The following is a 23,331-nucleotide window of genomic DNA, read 5'->3' on the forward strand; positions in this document are numbered from 1 at the left end:
TAACGCAACTCGCAAACCACTGTACGCTAGGCGTTTACGGCATACGTGGATGGTTTACCCACACGATGGGATTGCGCACATAAACAGGCACGTCGAACGTATGAGTAGAATCGATGTGTTTACGTCCGCAATCCGAGGACGGTGGTGGCCCGAGGAGAAGACCTTGACAAAATTATAAACTATATATATCACATTTTCAATATTTTGGATAATAATAAGGAGCTAACAATAAAATCGATGATGTGTTTGGCTCCTAATAGTTGAAATATAAAGGACTATTATATAAAACAAGCCAAAATGGGCTTCATAATGGACTGCCATTGGGATTTACTCCTATCGTTATTCAGTACACGGTTGAGAGGATTACCTGCTAAATTTAGGTGGGCCTAGCCCACCATAAATATTTTTTCGTTCTCACAGCATATACTAGAGAAGTGCTATCGATCTTATGTGGCTATATACTTTGTATTTTCTATTTGTAGACCAACGTAAACCGAATGTAACCCCAATCGCTTGGTTTTAGCTAGGATCTTCTACATCAGATCATTTGTACCACTATTTACGTGTGTCGATGCAATGGCTTTCTCTAGACACGATCTACATTAGAGGCGCGATATAGAGCGTAAACCATAAAAACTAGCACGTAATTGAACTTTCCACTCGCCTCTTAGCTTTCCGGGGATTCCTTTGTCCTCTCTAACGAACTCTAACACTGCGTACGTTCCTTCGGTGTGGAATCACGACAAGAGTGAACTAACTATTAGAGTTTACACTGGTGTCCAAATGACCGTCATACCCCTCGGATAAATTAACCCCATTATTTACTCAGCTAACAGGTGGCGCTCCCTCATTGGTTGTGCCTACCTTTATGCAGCTTTATGCTGACCGCACTTAAGAAAAGCTCTTCTTATTTTCTATGGTATATATAAGGTAGAATGAACATTTTGATTTTAACTATGTATGCTAGGATGATGTGGCATGTATGTATAACAGTTTCGGTGGATCAGAGACTATATCAAGTCACATGATAAATTTAGAGGTTTGTTTGGACAATATAAAATAAGGGATTAAACTAATCTCTACTATTATAAAAATTGAAGATGTTTTTGCCGGTATTTTAGTACATCATCTATGTATGAGTCGGTTTTTTAATACAGAAGGAATCATATAATAGATTTGTTTAAAAAAACTCGCATGCTAGCTTGAGACGATCGGTCAAACCACCTGCTAACTCCTCCCACCACCCACCTCTTCTCAGCTGTCTCGCAGAACAGTGCAGTAACACGACGGTCAACGTGCAGTAACACTGCGTCTTATGTGTAGTAACAGCGCTCAAATATTGTTAACATATAGTCATGATGGATCTACTTTTGATAAGCGTTTTTTTTCTAGCATCATGGTGCAAACGATTTTAAAAAATAGTACATCATGTGAGAGATATTGTTCTTCAAATCTTGGCTTTTTTAGAATTTGACTCTCCACAAGTAGTAATGCTATAGCATTACTTGTTACTACTGTCAGTTGCACGTTACTACAATCCCATCGCATCGTTACTGTAAGAGTGCAGTAAAAATTATAAGTTTTTGCAGTAACTGTGTTTTACTGCATTTTTTGGATAGTGTTACTGCATAAACATGTGGTGACATGTACTTGCCTTTGCAGTAACACTCCACTTTTGTGTAGTAACAAATATATTTAGCATGTGAGACATTAACCTATATATCCTCCACATGCAGTAACACTATAGCATCATTGTGAAAACAGTTTTAAAAATAATATATATCTTGTGAGATATTGCTTTTCAAATATTGGCATTTTGAACTTTAGCACTACATATGCAGTAACAGAATATGTAATTTGTAGTAACATGGGTATATACATGCAGTAACATGGTTTTACCAAATGTATAAAATTGTTCAAAACACTCGTACATCAATCAGACCTCACTCAAAGCCACCTACAGACTTTACCTATAGCCCACCTATTCGATCTTCATCTCGTAAAACTGACAAAGTAAAACTACGATTATCGTGTAGTAATATAACTACTTGGAAGTGGTAATATGCACCTATTATGTAGTAACACTTCTACTTTTGTGCAGTAACAAGTATATGGTTAGCATGTGAGACTTTAACCCATATATTTTTGTTTCGATTCCTGGTCTACTACAATTTTACTACGACGTTACTGCCAAAAGTGCAGTAACGTCCTACGTGTTCTACAGTAACGTCACGTGTTACTGTACTTTTACAACAATGTTACTACTGGAGCATAGTAGCATGTTATGAGTTTCGGTAGTGAAAGATATTAGAATTGATAATCATATTACTTTCTCACAAAATTCTTGAAACAAATAGCATCATTAGATGAATTGGTTAAAAGAATGTGCTTTGAACTATGAGGTCATGTGTTCAAGTCTTGAATTTGGCAATTTATTTTTTATTTTTCTAGAAAAAGAGAAATAATCTTTCAGGGAGAAAAAAAACAGAAAAAAGAAAGAGAGAGAGATCGGGAGGAGGGAGGGGGAGGGGAAGCGAGAGAGAGAGGGAGGGGGTATAGAATAACTATTCTATACTCGGGTGTAGAATAGTCTTACCCTCTATATATATATATATATATATATATATATATATATATATATATCAAAGCGAACTCCCACAGTGAATTTCATCTTAACTAAACCATATAATAATAATAAGATTAAAATAGACCTCATCCGTTGCAACGCACGGGCATTTTTTCTAGTCATACAAAAAATTAAGAGACCGCATTGGCTATTCACTCTTGTTGTGGAAGATAAAACTGTGCAAGCGTAAGTACGTGCGCAACATGCTAGTGATGCCATCCCCGGTTGCTCACTTCACAGATGTAGGATCTGTTTTGTTCTTTGCCAATATCAAATTTTGGGCAATAGCAAGAAGTAGTGGTTACCATTTTTTTTTGGTAAAGATGTACTTTATCGACTAATTATTTATCCATCAACTGAGGCTCAAGTAATTTATTGATTATTCCAATGATTAATGTTCTAGTGCGATTTTTTTAGATAATATGGTTCAATGTAACCCTTCATGAAGTATAAATAAACCACTTAAAAAAATAAAACACCCAATAAAAAGAGAATCTCTTGTATCATAGCAGAATAAAAAACAGGACATGCACAAACAGAGCCAAAGGGAAAGTGCAACAGCTCATATAGTGCTTAATATCCATAACAGGATATGGCACATAAAGTAGTACCATGGATATGCATGCGTATAATGTTGTAAGATCTGATCTTAGAAGGAAACAAACTGGATAAAATATATCTCTATCCTCTGGCCGGCCACTGCATGCGCTAATCATCCTCAGCCCATGCAAACCAACGCCAAACCTCACTTCATGTGACCAATCAGCACGTATAGATGAGATAGAATCCAAATTCATCTCGGTCACCTCCCTTAACGCTAGCACAGACCTGGCTCCTGGTTATGCTTTTTTTCAGATCAACACCAGAAGGCTTTGATTGCAATGAAAAATACAAGAATCCATATCATGTCTTCATGTTGTCAAGCTATTCACTGTGCATCCTTGCTGTTGTCCATCTAAAACCATGCATCCATCAAGCACCAGCAGACCAAAGAACATGATGATCTCATCAGGCGTACCATCTGCACCTTTTACAGCACTAGCCCAAAATCTCATATACATAAATCTACCGAACTACATGCTATAGTTCTCTGCTAGTAACTATAGCAAATAACTGATACTTCTCTGCACACACGCACACACGCACGCGCGCGCAACACACACACACACACACACATATATATATATATATATAGGATACCCATATATATATATATATATATATATATATATATATATATATATATATATATATATATATATATATATATATATATATATATATATATATATATAAAACTGACTCTTGAGCAAACCACTCAACACTTTTCTAAATAAATTGGCTTGCATAAATAGACTAACTAAAAGCCAAATTATGATACAAACAAGCCGCTCAGGTTGATTCTTAACACAGTGTATAACATCCTTTTTTTCAGAAAAAAAATAATTTGGCTTTTACTTAGTCTATTTTTGCATTGTGTTAAGAATCAATTTTTAGTTAGTCTATTTATGCAAGCCAATTTATTTAGAAAAGTGTTGAGCGTATAACATCTTTTTTTCAGAAAAAAAATAAAAAAAAGAATTTGAAACCTATTTAATTACTACCAAAACCTACCACCATACCCACAAATGCATGATCAAAATGTGCCTATAATCTGGTGAAGGGAGGTGTAGGTGCCAACAACATTGACGCACACTCCTATGACCAGTATCCCGACAATCATCGTCCTCTCGAAGCAGCCAACTCCTCCTCGGGACATGTAGATCTTGAGATAGCTCAGGCACGGGACCAGCACAGCAACGGTGACGTTCAGCGAGGACCCGATGAACAACATGAGATAGCCGAAGAAGGGCACCGTGCATGCCAGCACCACTGTGCTGATGACGACGGCTATGCTGGTGAGCACCCTGGTCAACCAGTTATTCTCAACGTCCGTCGTCGCTGACAACTTCTCCTCTATCGCTGTTGTGACTGGCTGGATCACAAGCGTGTAGTTCGCCAGCGGGGTGATCAGTGTCGTCAGGATGGCAAACCTGGTGTACAGCTTCCCTGTGGGTAAGTTCTGTGTCACCTGCGACTGCACATCCTCACCATAGATCAGATATCTCAACACTACTGTCACTGCGTAGTTTAGGCTACACAACACCGACGAGATCAACAAAACCTGCACATTAATTGGAGAGTAATAGAACATTATTGGAGTACTGATCCATCATCATCATCATCATCATCATCATGGTTTCATAAACCAAATTATGATAATTGGAACTGATAATCCATGATCAATTATCATTGGTTGCCAAATCCCTCCAAGTGAAAGGTAAAACTTAAAAATGCAACATCATTGAGCAACATCATCTGAAGATATGGATAATTGAATGCAACGTTTGATCAATATCTATCGTTAGATCATGGATATGTATCAGTAAAAGAATGGTGAAAGGTCCAAGATTGTTCAAGAAACTTCCATGAGTTAATGGAGCAATAGTCAATCTCCTACCACTTTTGCATCTTATCCCTAAAAATTCTCATACCTATTGGTTGAGTCTAAACTTAGTACAAAAATATATACAACACAATAGATCTCTATTTTAACTTGGCATAGAAAAGTTTATGATGCAGCACATCTTCCAAATTTAGATATGTTGCCTTTTAATTTATCTAAAATTGTATTGGACTATACATAAAATTACTTAAAAACAAATTTTGTAAACTATGTATTCAAATAGCTAATATAATTCTTTCGTTTTAAGTGCTAGACACATCTTCTAACTTTAGGTTTAACATACAAACTAAATAACATTAGGCGGCACATGATTAGCTTTATATTTAAGCTACATTGCTTTTACATGGGTGTGTATGAGTGGTAACCAAATATAGTTGAGAGGCGACCCTAATTGCCTCCAGTCACCGGTTTATTCCGCTGGAGTGATAGGCTGTACTGTAGCACAGTACACCTTCATGTCACCGCACACGTTAAACTGGTCGAAAGGCCAACCCAACATTACCCAAAATTTACGTCATTATGCAAAAAAAATATTAATGCTAAATTGTGAATATTGCACTTGCAATTAATTTCATATTGCACCCGCCATTCTATATCAGTGTAAATTAACATTACGAAATTGATAACTAGTACAACATTTTTTTTAGGGATGGAACAACTTTTTTTAATAAATCATTTTAATGTTGATTTCATTTGATCTTAATTCTTAATTTTAATTGGATGGTCAAAATAAACTTATTGGCTTAACTTTTATTTGCATGATGTATATACACCTGCTATATGATGGGAGTGCCAACAAAATATATTAAGTATGATGAGAACGTAGCAACTATGATGATTAAGAGGTGTGCAAGTATAGTATGCATGATTATTGATGTATGAGTTCTAAAAAATAATTATGAGTGTGCGCGTCTTCCATGCATACATGTAATAAAAAAACAATATGTTTGTATTCTTACTAAACCTGTTGCTAATTTATTTCCACCATTTACTATTCAATTTTCATTAACGATAATTCTAAATTTACATTGTTAGTTGTTATCATAAATTTTACCAAACTTACTATCAAGTTCAACACATAAATACATTTTAAAGTGTACCTTAGGAAAATCCTTCTTGGACTTCATTGAGGAGTACACGGTCGGGAAGACGCCATGGCCGGCGAAGCAAACGAAGTAGAGGGTGAGGGCGGTGGGCAACCCACTCAGATTCAAGAGGTTGTTGCCCGCCATGTGGAAGCCCTTGTCGGGCACGCCGGCCCAGACCCCGTCAGCGCCACTGACGAGATGAGCCCGACTACCGAGACATAGGTGAGCATGCTGAGGTTCTTGAGCCACGTCATCGGGAGGATGACGGCGGCCGTCGCGAGCACGAACAGCTGCTTCCCGTGCACTTGGTACCCTAGGATCTCCACCACCGTGCTGGGGAGGAGCTTATCGAGGTTGTCGCCCTCGAGGATGAGGAAGCTGATGGCGACGAGGTAGAGCTCGACGTACATGACGAGGCCGATGGTCGTCCAGCCGTAGGCGCCGAAGGCGAGGTAGCCGATGTCTGGGTAGCTCCGTACACAGCGGTCGGCGCACATGCAGCGGTCGATAAGGTTGCCGGTGTAGAAGCAGATGGCGCCGACCATGGCAAAGAGCGCCAGGCTAAGCCACCCACCCTGCAACGGCATAACCAGAAATCACATTGCTAAAGTTGAGGCAGCTCCTCCTGAAGGAAGCACCGGTGATGCAGAACGAGACGCCGTCGGTAGGGAAGAGTTGCTGCTCCATGTCGGTAGGGAGGAGGAGCTGCTGCTCCATGTCGCAAATCATATCTTCTTCTCGTGTTTGCTATGGAGGAGAGCCTCATCGATAGGGCTCTTATCCGCCACCATAATCCCCATGTCTGTGTGTACACCTATTAAACCAAAAATCACCCGACAGATTTTTAAATCAAAAACACTTAGATTTTTAATAGTTACATAATACACATATGGAAATAGCATGTATAACTTATCATATGTATCATAACACATAATTCATTATTAAAGATAACCTTATAGTTAAAAATAAAGTGCAACTTACACTCAGTGAAAAATAGAAAAAAATAAATTACATACAAATCTAATAGAGATTACATTGTAATTTAGGCCTGGTTTAGTTCCCAATTTTTTCTTCAAACTTCCAACTTTTCCATCACATCAAAACTTTTCTACACACACAAACTTCCAACTTTTCCATCACATCGTTCCAATTTCAATCAAACTTCCAATTTTAGCGTGAACTAAACACACCCTTACAATGAGTGAAAATGTAATTATTACAAATTACACTGTAAAAGTACTATATTTACACTGTAATTTTTTTCCTCGACTTAACTCCTCTCTCTCTCATCATTACCAGGCTTTCATGCCCTGTATGCTTTTGGGCAAAGTGAAGTTGACAGGAATGAGTACACTAGACGATTAAAAACAACTTTAAAATATTTAATTAGTGAGAGACAAAGATAATCAGTCATATGCATGGTTGTACAATACCACGTAGTCCAGCACACGCGAGTTAAGAGTTTCGTGGGAGCGCTGACACAAAGAGGTCACGGATCTAAAGTTTCGATTAACGGTTGAAAAATCGACAAATCTTAACGGAAAAATTTGTCGAGGTATTTTTAGCTTAATTGATTATTAATTGAGAGTTGAGATGAGATCTAATTTAGAATGGGCAGAATATGTGAGATTAGTTATATGTTGATATATCTTGAGTCGATAATTCATGAGCGTAACTAACTGGGGCGCTAGATCAAGCTCCAACTCTTCTGTGCTCATTTGCACTTCGTGGACTCGTACAATTGGTAATAAATTCGCTTTTTCTTCTCCTATTTTGTGTCCACGGTTCACCATTACGTCCACAACCGGTAGAGACTTACATATGTAATCTTGGGACTTACATTGTAAATACACTAAAATTACATATGTAATTTTGAGACTTACAATGTAAATACATGTTGACTATTTTTTCATGAAAAATATGGCGGAATAAATATAGATACTCTCAATTAATAATCACTTTAACGCGCGGCAGCATACTGCTGGACTGAGAGAGCAAACAAAATAATAATCTATCTATTATTCCCATGCTGGTTGTTTTGCCGCCTGCCTATTGGTCCAGGTGGCACAACGCTTTTCTGATGCGTGTACGATGCTGCCTATACACAGTTGTGCATGGCTCATGTAGCATCATGGGCCAAGTGCCATGCACGATTGAATGGACTAGGTAGGCCCACGTGTGAAGAAAGAAAAAAAAGAAAAAGATTGATCTATCACTGTACGTATTGATTTGGTTGCTTCTGTTTACACCGTAATTTTGACAAATTAATCCTTATATTAAAACTTTAAAAATAAACCATGTCAAAAACTAATTAAAAAAACAGACCGTGACCTTAGCGCCAACCCTAATGACACTAAACTAAAACATCTCAGCACCACCCAACATGGCACAAATTAGCCATGTAAAAGGAACTCAACGTCACTATACATTACGATGACCTCTTAATAGGTTTAAAATATATAGCATGTGCTGAAATCCTGAGTAGTGTTTAACTTTATTCGTTTTATCAAAAAAAAGTGCCTATAAGTAATAAAAATAGACAAAACAATTTTAAAATTAAGTAGTGAATTTAAATTTATACAAGTAATTCATAGCACATACTACGAATGCATATGTAATTTTCAATTATTAAATAAATAAACCAAGATTAGTATTGCTATGTCTTAAACATATGGTAAAGGTTAACATATATACTTTAGAGAAGTGCTCTCACGAATTGTGCTTATCGTTGGGTATTCTTGCAAAACGCTGTTAATCCTAGAATGAATTCATACTGGTACATGTATGTCTTCCTGAAAATAGGAAAGGAACGTGCATTTTTTTCAAAAAAAAAATATATGTTCAATGTGTTCAAATACAAAACATGCAATTTCATTAAAAAAAATTACTTATTAACCCAATAAAACATAGCTAGCATATGTTACCACTCTTTCTGCAACCTTTTTACAAACACAAAAGTAAGAAAAAATATTTAAGAGTTTTGTGGACATGAGACTGTCTATATGACAGCCAGCTGAATTTTTGGGTAGTATCAGCCGAATTTTGGATGGTGGAATCTTTCCTAATCTGACACGTGTTAAAAATCCTAATGCCGCCCAAATCTCCAACCACTGGTTGACGTGTGTCACGATGAGTTCTATTTTGAGCAGTTAATTAATGGGTCTGTCATTGTCAATATCAGTTCAATAAAACTCTGTTGCTCAACTAAAATGGCACGTCAACTATTCTTAGGTTATGCGGTTCTGCTATACATTACTTCTTCTGCTACACATCATACATCCTTTTCGTTCAAGTTGACCAGCTTTATATATAAAAAAACATAGTAAAACTTTTGACATGAAATAAATATTATTTAAAAATATATAAAATGATGGATTTAACAAAAAAATATATGTTTTATCAAACTTAAAAAAGTTGGCTTAACCCAAAACGTCCAAACAACTTTAAGTTTGGCCAAATATATAGAATAATATAGTAATATTTTCAACATAATATAAGTATATTGAATGGTATATTTAGTGGAACCAATTTGTTGTTGTAAATGTCACTATGTTTTTTATAAACTTTGACAAACTTGAAAAGGTTTAAACAAGGACAAACCCAAAATGACTGAAAACACATAGGGAGTAGTACTTACCGAAAAATTATAGTTTTATTGCTTTTCACTATCTATCAGCCATTAAGTCCATTAAGTAAAAATTAAATTTTTTTCTATTAATTTCCTACTGTATAGTCCTCTTCAGTGCACACATCGCAATTATCTTCACCTGCACGTGCTTCCAATCTCAAAATTATAATAAAATAAGAGAAGGGCAAAACAAAAGGAAATTAACCCTCGGGCAAGAGATACGTATGGAGGTAGAGTCACAATGAAGGAAATGAAAGAAATTAGGTTGTTAACCAATTTTTCTTATGGAAACATAATTTTTAAATAAAGCATGTTTCTCTAAATTTTACAATGAAACAAGCGATGGGCAGATTAAGAAAAAACTAGTGTTCCCAAGTCAGTGACGGTCTGGCGGATTCAGCATGGGTGGCCCCGCTCAAACCCCTCCTACCTAGTTGGATCACCATGGAGAGCAAGGAGAGTGGGGGAGAAAAAGAAGAGTAGAGGGGGCTAGAGAAAGGAGGCACAGATCCCCCTCTAATTCAAAGCTAGATCATACAAAACACATGGTCCTAATCTACATATATACGGCATTAGAATTTGCAGACAAAACAAAGAGTATGGTGAATGGAGACAAATAACAAAAAAGGGATATAAAACGAGCATACTGGTAGGGTTAGGAGAAGGCGCACACATGCAGGGAGGAGGCGCCATTGGACGGAAGAAAGGGATATATACACCTTTCGTTTTGTAATTATATGTTGAGTTCCGTTCCGAACTTATATCAGTATATCAGTCAGGTACTTCGAACTTAAAAATTGGTAGTTGTTTTCGTTGGATTACTCTATATACCTAATAAAAAAATTAGTAAGGCTTCCGTGAGTTTTTTTGTCCGTCGTTTTTTTCGCTCTTTCTTCCTTCTTTTTTCCCGTATTTCTTTTTTTTCCGTCCGGCCTTTTTTCGTTTTTTTTCTTTTTTTTCCATGCGTCCCTTTTTTCCGCCGTTTTCCTCTTTTTTTTCTATCCACTTTTTTTTCGACGTCGCTTCTTCGGGTTTTTTCCGTCCGCTTTTTTTGTCCTTTTTCTTCTTTTTTTTTTGCACGTTTTTTCCTTCTTCTGGTTTTTTCATCTGCTTTTTTCCATCTCTATTTTTTGTCACTTTTTTTGGCACGCGGTGAGGATTCGGTTTCTAATCCACTTGGTTTTTTTTTCCCATTGCCAGGATTTAATCTCAAGCTGTTGTCCTGGCCAAACCCTAGCGCCACCGCCACAGTGATATGCCTCCCGTGCGTTTCCTACTATAACTGATTGCAAAAATTGATTCCCCAATACTCCCTCATTATTTGATTTCCTCTTAAAATTCGGCTTTACATCACTAGATTTAATCTCCATTTAACAGTCATCATTTTCCCATAATTTCCCCTTTTCAATTTGGATTTAATTCACTAGATTTAATCTTCGTAAGCCGGTGATCTTCCCCTTATCGTTTTTATCCCAAGTTTTGTGGATTCGCTCTGATTTGGGAAAATCTGAAAAAAGAGATACTGATGTTTCTGCTGTTGTATCACTAAAAGATGTCTTTTCCCGTTGCAACGCACGACCATTTTTTTCTTGTCCCATCCAAATTACAGGAGCAAGGAAATTACGAAAAAAACAAGTATAGAAGGATATAGCAGAACATTCAGGGTAACTGGCCAAATAACAACAATAGGGAAAAAAGAGAAGAAATTATAGCAACGTAGCTAATTTCTCACCTCTCCCACCAATTTGTAGATCGATGGCGGCCACGGCGCGCGCACCGCCTACACCACAACCGCACGCACGGGAGAGATATACCGGTGGAGACGCGCGTGACAACAATGACACGGCGAGCTGTGGTCAGGAGCTCTCACTAGCGGGGGTTATGGAAGAAGGTTAAAAGAAAATAGCGGGAGAGGATTAGATCTATATATGGAAGAAGGTTAAAAGAAAAAAGAAAGGAAGGTAGGGTTATGTCACGTCCCAAAACGACTCTAAAATACATCCTCTAAATTATGCCTAGAATAATTAAAAACCGTGTGAAAGCCTCCAACAATTAAAATGTGCAAAGTTAAAAGTCAAACAAGGCTTAGAGGATTTTTGTATATTTCCTAAAAAGCCTAAAATATGTAAATAAATTTTAGTGGAATTTTCAGAGCACAAATAATAATTGTTAAGAAATAAACAAAGTTAAAAAGGTTTTATAAAAAGAAAAACCCTAAAATCCCTCCTTCTCTCTAATGGGCCAACTTCGGCCCATCTCCCTCCCCCTCTCTCTCCTCTCCCCGCGGCCCACTCGGCCTCTCCCCGCGCGCGCGCCGCTGACGGGTGGGGCCCACCCGTCATCCCCGTCCTCCCGCCGCTCCCGCCGCTCCGCCTGCGCCAAGCGCCACCGCCGCCGCCAAATCCGCCGCATCCCGCCGTCCCCGCGTGCAATAAAGTGGGGGAAATCACTCCCCGTGATCCCCTCTCCCTTTCCCCCCATCTTTCCCTCTCTCTCTCGCGTTCAAATGGGCGGATTTGCCCCCGCAAATCTCGCCGGCGCCATTGATGGCGGCCGGACCTCCCGCGCCGGTTTCCTTCCCCTCCGGCCGCTCTCTCCCCCTTCCAACCCTATTTAAACCCTCCCTGCACCTCCTCCGTCCGTTTCCGCCTCTCGCCGCCCTTCCTCCTTGCCGGATTCGAGCTCGCGACGTCGCTCTCTCTCTCCGCCGTCGCCGCCGAGCTCCGGTCCGCCGCCGTCGTCGCCCCGGACCGCCTCCCACCTCGGCGCCGCCTCCTTCGGGTTCGCCGCATCTTCGCCGACCTCGTCCACCTCTCCGTTTCGGTCGCCGACAGCCGGAACGCCGTCAACCCCGTCGACCCGAGCCGCGCCGCCGCCTCCCTCCGCTCCGGCCGCCTCCTCCGTCGCCGCCGTCGCCCAGGGGTGAGCCGTGGACCGTCGCCTCCTTTCCTCCTTCCCTCCCCTCTCTCGGCCGCCGCTCCGCCGCGCCAGTGGTCGCCGGCGGCAACCATCGGGACACGGGCGCGCCGCCTCCCGCCGACCGCGCCAGCGTGGCCGCCCTCGGGCGCGCCGAGTGGCTGCCGCGTGGGGCCCGGCCGTCAGCCGCCCACGCCCTCGGGTGCGGCTGACGTGTGGGGCCCACGGCGCCGGCCGGTGTGAGCCCGGGTGCACCCGGTCCACCGTGGACCGTAAGGCTGCCGCGTGGGCCCCACTCCCGTGGACCCGGTCCCCGCGCCCCTTCCCCTCGGCTGACCCAATAAACCCTTTTTAAATTAAAATTTAAATGAAGAAATTCGTAAATATTCATTTAAAGAGCATATAAACTTCAAATGGCCATAACTTGGCCATTTGAACTCGAAATTGGACCATTCAAGTCTCTAATTTTTCCTTAAGAAGTCAAGAACCCATTTTTGTGCTTTGTTCTTGCTGGTTATATGGAGTTTATTAGAGTAAAAGCCTTTTCTTTTCCGTTGGTCGTGTAGACGCTGCAGCTTTGGAAGATCCGCTCTTCGTGGAGGTTGAAGCCGACGTTTGGGAAAGCGAGCAAGGCAAGTCACATCATCCTTGAACATATTGAATCCCAGTTTATAAAATTATTTTGATTTAAATTATTGCATTATCGCTTTATTTAAATTCCCGCGTTATCATTGTTTTATCTAGTCATGCCTATTTACTTTTGTTATGACCTTATTATTGTTATTGTTATTATTACCTTGTTCACCCTAGAATAAACAAAACCCCAACTAGTGGACACTCTACTCATGGTACCACTAGTATGAATTTAGTTAGATGCTTCGCCGCTTAATTAGGTAACATTAGGTGGTTTTACAACTCTAGACTTTGGGATATTCATATCACCTGGACACTACGGAATGGTTGGATTATTGTGGAATTGGATTCACACCTCCCCCTCTATTCAAAATCCTCAAAATGGTTTTAGGCTGGGCTCGGGGTGCATGGTTTTGATAGTAGCACCTCGGCCATATAAGGACCGGTCTTCGGGCCTCTATTGCAAAGCACTACCGTACTTTCACATGTCTAGTGGGTAAGGCTTAGTTTGTGGCTCAGTCTGGTTATAAACAAAAGTACACGGATGGAGATGGACGAAGTCGGGGGTCGATGGACATCTCTAGGACAAATGAATGCTACACGAGCTGCGGCCTGGTAGTTGAGATGTCATGGCACAGGGCCGGTGTCCTGCTGCTAGGGGCTCAGTCCTGCCTACCTGTCCCGGGGGTTCCGGCCGTAGGTGGGGTTGGGTCGGTACTCTTGTCTATGGCTAGGATGGGTTGGAAACTATGTCACGTCTTCCGTCCGTATACCGTGGTGGTATGTGGCACGTGGTTACACGTGAGGAAGATGTGTCTTGTGGGTAAAGATGTACACCTCTGATCAGAGTATAACCTATTCGAATAGCCGCGCCCTCGGTTATGGGCAAGCCGAGCAATGTACCCAAGTTAGTGTTTTTTAATTCTTAAAACCTGCTTAACAACTAAAATGTGGAATGGTTGGCCTGGGTTGGCTTGGGACGAGCTGGGACCCAGGGTCGGGTTTCCAGTTCGGTCTGAATCATAGTAGGCCTTACGTTAAGGCAGGTTCGTGTGGGTTCACGGCCTTGATTAATAATCTTGTATAGCTCTAGGATCGTATTTACAAAATAGCTTTGAGCAACTAAGTGTCTTTTAATGCTGTTTACTGCAAACCCTAACCCTTCATACTATAACCCCCCTTGTACTCCCTTGCATTTATTCTGCACTTGTGGGTGTGTCTTGTTGAGTACGGTGGTTGTACTCAGTCTTGCTCAATTTTTCCCAAACTCAGAAGAGGAGTTCCTGGAAGATCAAGGCTTTGGTGTCTAGCTCATGCCTGCCGTCAAGCGCCTGTGGTCGTCGCCCTAGTCTTCCGCTGTTTCCCGTTTGTCTTTGTGTGTGCTGGGCCTTCGCCGCCCATGTAATAAATTAATTATTTACGCTTCCGCTTGATAAACTCTGAAATATATCAACTTTTGGGTGTACCTTGCTTCCTGGGACAAGGAATAATACACGCACGTAAGGAACGCCCGTTGGGTTATTTTCGGTCGTGACAGGTTAGGAGAAGGCGCGCGCGTGCGGGTAGGAGGCACCATCGGACGGAAGAAAGATGATATATACGACTTTCGTTTTGTTATTATACATTGAGTTCCGTTCCGAATTTCTATCAGTCAGGTACTTGGAACTTAAAAATAAATTGGTAGTTGTTTTCGTCGGATTACTCTATATACCTAATAAAAAAATTTGTAAGGATTCCGTGAGTTTTTTCGTCCGTCGTTATTTTCGCTCTTTCTTCCTTTTTTTTCCCTTCTTTCTTTTTTTCCATCCGGCCTTTTTTCTCTTTTTTTTCTTTTTTTCCGTCCGTCCATTTTTTCCGTCTTTTTCCCATTTTCTTTGCGTCCAGTTTTTTTTCAACGGCGTTTCTTCGGTTTTTTTTTCCATTCACTTTTTTTTCTGTCTATTTTTTAGTCAGATTTTTTGACATGCGGTGTGGATTCGGTTTTTAATCCACTTGGTTTTTTCTGTCGCCGGGATTTAATCTCAAGCTGTACCGCCGCCACATTGATCTGCCTCCCGTGCGTCTCCCGTGCGTTTCCTGCTCTAATTGATTGCAAAAATTCATTCCCTACTACTCCCTCATCATTTGATTTCCTCTTACAGTTCGGCTTTACTTCACCACATTTAATCTCCATTTAACATTCGGCGTTTCCCCATAATTTACCATTTCAATTTGGATTTAATTCACTAGATTTAATCTTCGTCAGCCGGCGATCTTCCCCTAGTCGTTTTTATCCCGACCTTTTTGGATTCGCTCCGATTTGGGAAAAACTAAAAGAAGATATACTGATGTTTCTACTGTTGTATCACTCAAAAAACGTCTTTACCCGTTGCAACACACGGGTATTTTTTTCTAGTCCCATACAAATTAGAGAAACAGGGAAATTACGAAAAAAAAAAACAAGTACATAAGGATATAGCTGAACATGCAGGGTAACTAGTCTAATAACAACAATAGGGAAAAAATCGGAACGTAGCTAATTTCTCACCTCTCCCACCAATTTGTAGATCGATGGCGGCCACGGCGCGTGCACCGCCTATACCGCCGCCGCACACCCGGGAGAGATATACCGGTGGAGACACGCGTGACAACGATGACGCGGCGAGCTGTGGTCAAGAGCTCTCACCAGCGGGAGTTATGGAAGAAGGTTAAAAGAAAATAGCGGGAGAGGATTAGATCTATATATGGAAGAGGGTTAAAATAAAAAAAAGGAAGGTAGGGTTAGGAGAAGGCACGCGAGTGCGCGGACGAGGTGCCGTTGGATGGAAGAAATAGGATATATATGCCTTTCGTTTTGATATTATATGTTGAGTTCCGTTTCGAAATCAGTCATGTACTTGGAACTTAAAAATTGGTAGTTGTTTTAGTTGGATTACTCTATATACCTAATAAAAAAAATTTGTAAGGATTCCATGAGTTTTTTCGTCCGTCGTTTTTTTAGCTCTTCTTCCTTTTTTTTTCTCTTATTTCTTTTTTTCCGTCCGGCCTTTTTTCGCTTTTTTTTCTTTTTTCCGTCCATCCGTTTTTTCGCCGTTTTCCCCTTTTTTTTCCGTGCACTTTTTTTCGACGGCGTTTCTTCGGTTTTTTTCCGTCCGCTTTTTTCGTCTTTTCTTTCTTTTTTTGCACGTTTTTTCCTTTTTTCCATTTTTTTCATCTGCTTTTTGTCCGTCTCTGTTTTTTTAGTCACGTTTTTTTGGCACGCGGTGAGGATTCGGTTTTTAATCCACCTGGTTTTTTTCCGTCGCCAGGATTTAATCTCAAGCTGTTGCCCTGGCCAAACCCTAGCGTCGCCGCCAGATTGATCTGCCTCCCGTGCGTTTCCTACTATAATTGATTGCAAAAAGTGATTCCCCACTACTCCCTCATCATTTGATTTCCTCTTACTATTCGGCTTTACATCACTAGATTTAATCTCCATTTAATAGTCATCGTTTCCCCATAAGTTTCCCTTTTAATTCGGATTTAATTTACTAGATTTAATCTTCGTTAGCTGGTGATCTTCCCCTAGTTGTTTTTATCCCAAGTTTTGTGGATTCGCTCCGATTTGGGAAAAACTGAAAGAAGAGATACTAATGTTTATTCTGTTGTATCACTAAAAAAACGTCTAGACCCGTTGCAACACACGGGTATTTTTTCTAGTCCCATCCAAATTGGAGGAGCACAAGTATAGAAGGATATAGCACAATATGCCGGGTAACTGGCCTAATAACAACAATAGGGAAAAAAGAGTAGAAATTATAGGAACGTAGCTAATTTCTCACCTCTCCCACCAATTTGTAGACCAATGGCAGCCGCGGCGTGCGCACCGCCTACACCGCCGCCGCACGCCCGGGAGAGATATACCGGTGGAGACGCCGTGACAATGATGATGCGGCGAGCTGTGGTCGAGAGCTCTCACCAGCCGGGATTATGGAAGAAGGTTAAAAGAAAATAGCGGGAGAGGATTAGATCTATATATGGAAGAAGGTTAAAAGAAAAAGAAAGGAAGGTAGGGTTAGGACGTACGGGGAGTAGGCACCGTCGGACGGAAGAAACATGATATATACGCCTTTTGTTTTGTTATTATATGTTGAGTTCCGTTCCGAACTTTTATTAGTCAAGTACTTGGAACTTAAAAATTGGTAGTTATTTTCGTCGGATTACTCTATATACCTAATAAAATTATTGTAAGGATTCTGTGAGTTTTTTCGTCCATCGTTTTTTTCGCTCTTTCTTCCTTTTTTTTCCCATGTTTCTTTTTTTTCCGTCTGGCTTTTTTCGCTTTTTTTCTTTTTTTTTTCTGCCGTTTTCCCCTTTTTTTTTCCATCCACTTTTTTTTCGACGTCGTTTCTTCGGTTTTTTTCCGTTCGCTTTTTTCATCATTTTTTCCTTTTTTTTTGCAAGTTTTTTTCCTTTTAAAGTTTTTTTCATCTGCTTTTTTTCCGTCTCTATTCTTTTAATCACATTTTTTGGCACGCGGTGAGGATTCGGTTTTTAATCCACTTGGTATTTTTCTATCGCCGGGATTTAATCTCAACCAGTTGCCCTGGCCAAACCCTAGCGCCGCCGCCACATTCATCTGGCTCCCGTGCGTATCCTACTCTAATTGATTCCCCACTACTCCCTCATCATTTGATTTCCTCTTACAATTCGGCTTTACTTCACTAGATTTAATCTCCATTTAACATTCGTCGTCCCCCTATAATTTCCCCTTTCAATTCGGATTTAATTCACTAGATTTAATCTTCGTCAGCCGGCGATCTTCCCCTAGTCGTTTTTATTCCGAGTTTTGTGGATTCGCTCTGATTTGGGAAAAACTGAAAGAAGATATACTAATGTTTCTGCGGTTGTATCACTAAAAAAACGTGTTTACCCGTTGCAACATACGGGCATTTTTTCTAGTCCCATCCAAATTAGAGGAGCAAGGAATTATGAAAAAAAACAAGTATAAAAGGATATAGCAGAACATGCAGGGTAACTAGCCTAATAACAACAATAGGAAAAGAAAAGAAGAACTTATAGGAACGTAGCTAATTTCTCACCCCTCCCACTAATTTGTAGATCGATGGCGGCCGCGGCGCGTGCACCGCCTACACCGCCGCCTCATGCCCGGGAGAGATATACCGATGGAGACGCGCGTGACAACGATGATGCGGCGAGCTGTGGTCGAGAGCTCTCACCAGCCGGGATTATGGAAGAAGGTTAAAAGAAAATAGCGGGAGAGTATTAGATCTATATATGGAAGAAGGTTAAAAGAAATAAAAGGAAGGTAAGGTTGGGAGAAGGCGCGCGCGTGCGGGGAGGAGGCGCGTCGGACGGAAGAAAGAGGATATATACGCCTTTCGTTTTGTTATTATATGTTGAGTTCTGTTCCGAACTACTATCTATCAGTCAGGTACTTGGAACTTAAAAATTGGTAGTTGTTTTCGTCGGATTACTCTATATACCTAATAAAAAAATTTATAAGGCTTCCGTGAGTTTTTTCGTCGGTCATTTTTTTCGCTCTTTCTTCCTTTTTTTTCCATTATTTCTTTTTTTTCGTCCAGCCTTTTCTTCGTTTTTTTTTCTTTTTTTCCGCCGTTTTCCCTTTTTTTTTCTATCCATTTTTATTCGACGTTGTTTGTTCGGTTTTTTTCCGTCCGCTTTTCTCATCCTATTTTTTGCATGTTTTTATTCCTTTTTCCAGTTTTTTCATCCGCTTTTTTCCGTCTCTATTTTTTTAGTCACATTTTTTAGCACGCGGTGAGGATTTGGTTTTTAATCCACTTGGTTTTTTCCTTCGGTGGGATTTAATCTCAAACAGTTTCCCTGGCCAAACCTAGCGCCGCCGCCACATTATTCTGCCTCCCGTGCGTTTCCTACTTTAATTGATTGTAAAAATTGATTCTCCACTACTCCCTCATCATTTGATTTCCTCTTACAATTCTGCTTTACTTCACCAGATTTAATCTCCATTTAACAGTCGTCGTTTCCCTATAATTTCCCTTTCAATTCGGATTTAATTCACTAGATTTAATCTTTATCAGCTGATGATCTTCCCCTAGCCGTTGAGGGAGATCCGTCTTCCCCGTGATCTCGTAGTAGGATGTGCATTATCAACTCAACTCTGCTCATGTCCCCTTCTGTCGCCGTCTCGATGCCACATATTTTAAGATCGGTGTTTGTGCTGATTAGGGGCTGTTACATACTACCTCCGTCCTAAAAGAAAATCAAACCCTACGGATGCGTGTGTCCAGATTCATCTCTAGAGTTTGATTTTTTTTTTACGTATGCCCAGATTCATTCCTAAGGTTTGATTTTTTTTTACATGTGTCCAGATTCATTCATAGGGTTTGATTCTTTTTTAGACGGAGGGAGTAAGTGAATAACAATTTCTCTTGAAGATAAATTGAACGGTTTTGATAATTAAGGTGGGTCCAATGCCCTATTTTAGAATTGGGCGGTGTATTTAAGATAAACATAGTAATTCAGGGGATCAAATGGGCTCACCCATTGTAATATTGGAACTATTTGCCACGAGAAAGCCCATAGCTGTATAGCCGATTTCTTGCACCATTAGTGTGCATCTCGTTACTACTAGTTGGGTTTCGCTTGTTTCAACTATAATTTACATTCCAGAGCTAATTTTGAATTTTATAACTAAATTTTAGAATAAATTTAGGTGTTCTTTTAATCTCTTTCATCAATGACCGTGATGTTCGGACTGATAAGAGTAAAAGTGTAAAAGTCTTAAACGGACCCCTTTAGATAGCAGAAATGGCAAAACACATGAATAGAAAAAACACAATACTTTTAAAACTGTATAACGTGCAGTAGTATCGATCGAGACGAAATACACATATACAAATTTTCAATGATGATCTAATGCTGTATGTTTCTTGATTGTGTATAATATAATAATAAGACAAACAGAAAAATATGCTAGTGCTTTTGTCTAAAACTGCCTGTTTGGAACAACATATTTGGGCAATTGGCTAAGATATGATATAAAATTTACCCGTATGCCGTGATGGATCGAGGCGGCACACTTGTCATCTTTCGGTAATACAGTAAGAGTTGGGCCAGAATAGTATTGTGGCTGACGTGTGGGCCCAGCTTAGCTGAAATGGTATTGGGGCTTAACAATTTTTGCCAGCAACCTTAATTTGTCTATTATTAATACACTACGTTTCAGTACTCTGCAAGGTTACATATCCCAGATACAGAAATCTGCATGTTCCAACTACTTTTACCCAGTCGTGTAGGCTTCGATTTACTCCACAATCTGCGTACAGAATACTGCTGTTTCCAGAACCAATTGAAGCCATGACACCAATGCAACAGTAACTCATCTGCAGTATCATGGGTTATTCTTCCATGAGTCACAGCATGTAAAGTGAGCTAGATGAATCATGATATCGCAGCAAGCAAAATACAGAAAGACAAGGCCAAATAGCAGGTACTTGCTCCAGACATCCACTCAAATCACCATTACGGATGAAACAGATTGAAATGACAGTTTTTTCCGTCCAATTTATGTTCCTACCCTTAAAAGTTTATTAGGAAATTAACTATGAATTAACCCAGTCACTTCTATATTCATCTGCCCGATGCAATATATTCCTCTGAACCTTTGTTACTGAAGAGATAAAAAAGATATCCTCAAATTAGGCCTGAAAAGTGAGCTACTGGTAGAATGGTAGAGTGCAAGATCAAAACTCAAGTTTCATTATCTCATCATATATCCCAAACTACTCCTGAAAAAAAAAACACTGCAAGGGTAGATGATATCAACAGTAATAATGTGCAAAAGCTCCATCTAATGACAATCACGATTATGCCTCCATCAGTAACTGAGAGCCTTCCTCTCTAATCACACCCCAGAAAGCCTAACTGAGGGTCTTCGTCTCTAATCCGACTAAATGAAAAAAAACACTGTAAGAATCACACCCCAGAAAGCCTAACTGACAGTCTTCGTCTCTAATCCGACTAAATGAAAAAAAAAAACACTGTCAGCTGTAAGGGTAGATGATATCAACAGTAATGTGCAAATGCTCCATCTAATGACAATCACAATTATGCCTCCATCAGTGACTGAGTCTTCATCTGAGAAAGCCTAACTGAGGGTCTTCGTCTCTAATCACGGCGCAGAAAGCATCCCTGTGACATGCAACATGAATAACGTCATCAGAAATTCAGAAACAGATTTCGTTAATAAAAAAAGAATTCAGAAAAGATCAGTTGCAAGTTGCAATCAGTAAAGCAATTGGCGCGGATCGGTTGCAATCAGTAAAGCAATCGGCGCACCTCGATCCACGTAACGGAGTGACCAACGATCAGCCCGAGACCCATCATGACGTAGCAAGCCGCGTCCAGGAACCTGCCGCTGTCGCCGCCGCGCACGGCGGCGAGGTAGATGACGTAGAGCCCCAGCAGCGCCACGGCCATGATGGCGGCTCGCCCCATGTTCTCCTCGCTCCTGGTGTACCGGGACGGGATGCGCGCGGCGGCCTCGTCGTCGTCGGCGGCGCACGCCGTCATCGCCAACCCCAGGATCGGCCCCATGAGCAGCGCGCCGGCCAGGGCGATGGCGCACAGGGCCACATCGCCCTTGCTCTCGCACCAGGGGAAGATCTCGGCGGCGAACACGGCCACCATCGCGACGGCGGCGATGATGCAGAACCATTGCGGGAGAAGCCACATCAGACTACGATCGAATCCGGCGAGAAAAAAAAAACTGAGGAAATCAACACGGCTTACCCTAATCGCGAGGAGCCATGGGGGCGTCGGGTTGCACGCGGCTGCGACCGGAGGCGGCCGGCCTTCCTCGAGCAAGCAGAACCGGAGATCGGCCGCCGCCGCCGGAGTATTCCCCATGCCGCCGCGGCCAGGGGAGGGATCGAGAGCGCGTCGGCGGCGGCGAGTGTGCGGCGAGATCGGAGGAATTTTTTTCGTTTTTAGATTTTTTTTAATATTTACAGAAATAATCTATCGACCAAAAAAATTACAGAAATAGCCCCTGCCGCCCCAATGGTGGGCGGCAAGCTGACGTGGCAGACGGTGGGTCAACCGCGCCGTCTGCCACCGTCGGCCAAAATTGCGATTAGGCCCTTGCCGCCCATACAGAGGGCGGCAAAGGGCTAATTGCAATTTTGGCCGCCAATAAAGAGCTTGCGGCCGTACTTTTTTCATCTGGGTCCCTTGCCGCCCCAGATGTAAAACGTACAGCCAAAAGATTTTTCTATGTTATGTTAATAATAAATAAAGAAGTATTTATTGGTAAAACTTGTTAATATTGTTATAAAAATGTATTGAAGTTGGTTGTTGCGCAATTTCATATGTTAAGTGAGATATTATTTTGTACCATATTCGACGTATTAGTACTCGGATAATTTATATAGGCCTATCGCAGTCTGGGTCGTAGAAACATTATATGGACTTAAATAAGGAGAATTATGTAACATGAAGAAATAGTAGTACAATTTGAACATGATACAACTATTTGCATTGCGGTTACATAGATGATATTAGATTCGAACTAGGAGGGAGGTAGTGTAATAGTTGAACACAACGACGATGTAGTAATGGGACAAGGAAGCATGACAGTAGAAATTTCAATATGCCAAGTTGTCCGATAATAGCTAACCCCTACGTTAGGATCCCTCTCCTCTCTCAAACCGCGCTTTAGTAATCCTGTATTGCTCTGGTAGTTCAAGCTGCACAACACGGCTAGGTGGAGTTAGAACCCTTCTGGTGTCTATCCATTCTCTATATTGACATCTCCTTGGTGGTTCCTGGGAGGAAAGAATAGATGTAAAGCAAGCAAAGTTAGTAAATATTGTGAGAAAATAAGGATTCATGTAATCAAAATATTCTTACCATGAAATCATCGTCAAGAATATTTGGACAAACAAAGAACCTTCGACCCAATGTTGTA

At 40.8% G+C, this 23,331-nt stretch overlaps 1 protein-coding gene and 1 pseudogene across 1 annotated transcript; both read right to left on the bottom strand.

The window, feature by feature from the left end:
• Positions 1–4,146: 4,146 nt before the first annotated feature.
• LOC107278026 (amino acid transporter AVT1I-like) lies at positions 4,147–6,999 on the bottom strand (annotated as a pseudogene).
• Positions 7,000–21,199: 14,200 nt separating this feature from the next.
• Positions 21,200–22,673, bottom strand: LOC107277485 (uncharacterized). Its single transcript, XM_015783062.3, has 2 exons — positions 21,702–22,673; positions 21,200–21,554 (listed from the first exon to the last, which is right to left on the bottom strand). The coding sequence occupies exons 1-2, from the start codon at positions 22,269–22,271 to the stop codon at positions 21,531–21,533; spliced, it is 594 nt and encodes a 197-aa protein (XP_015638548.1). The 5' UTR covers positions 22,272–22,673; the 3' UTR covers positions 21,200–21,530.
• Between the last annotated feature and the right edge of the window lie 658 nt (positions 22,674–23,331).

This window comes from Oryza sativa, chromosome 5, assembly GCF_034140825.1.
Source record: "Oryza sativa Japonica Group chromosome 5, ASM3414082v1".
Taxonomy (NCBI): domain Eukaryota; kingdom Viridiplantae; phylum Streptophyta; class Magnoliopsida; order Poales; family Poaceae; genus Oryza; species Oryza sativa.

What these genes read in the sequence shown, in the direction of transcription:
- LOC107277485 (XM_015783062.3), bottom strand. Translation starts at nt 22,271, where the DNA reads ATGGGGAATACTCCGGCGGCGGCGGCCGATCTCCGGTTCTGCTTGCTC. An exon ending in ACTCCGTTACGTGGATCGAG is followed by an intron (nt 21,555 to 21,701) that starts GTGCGCCGATTG and finishes TGCATGTCACAG; the next exon opens with GGATGCTTTCTGCGCCGTGA.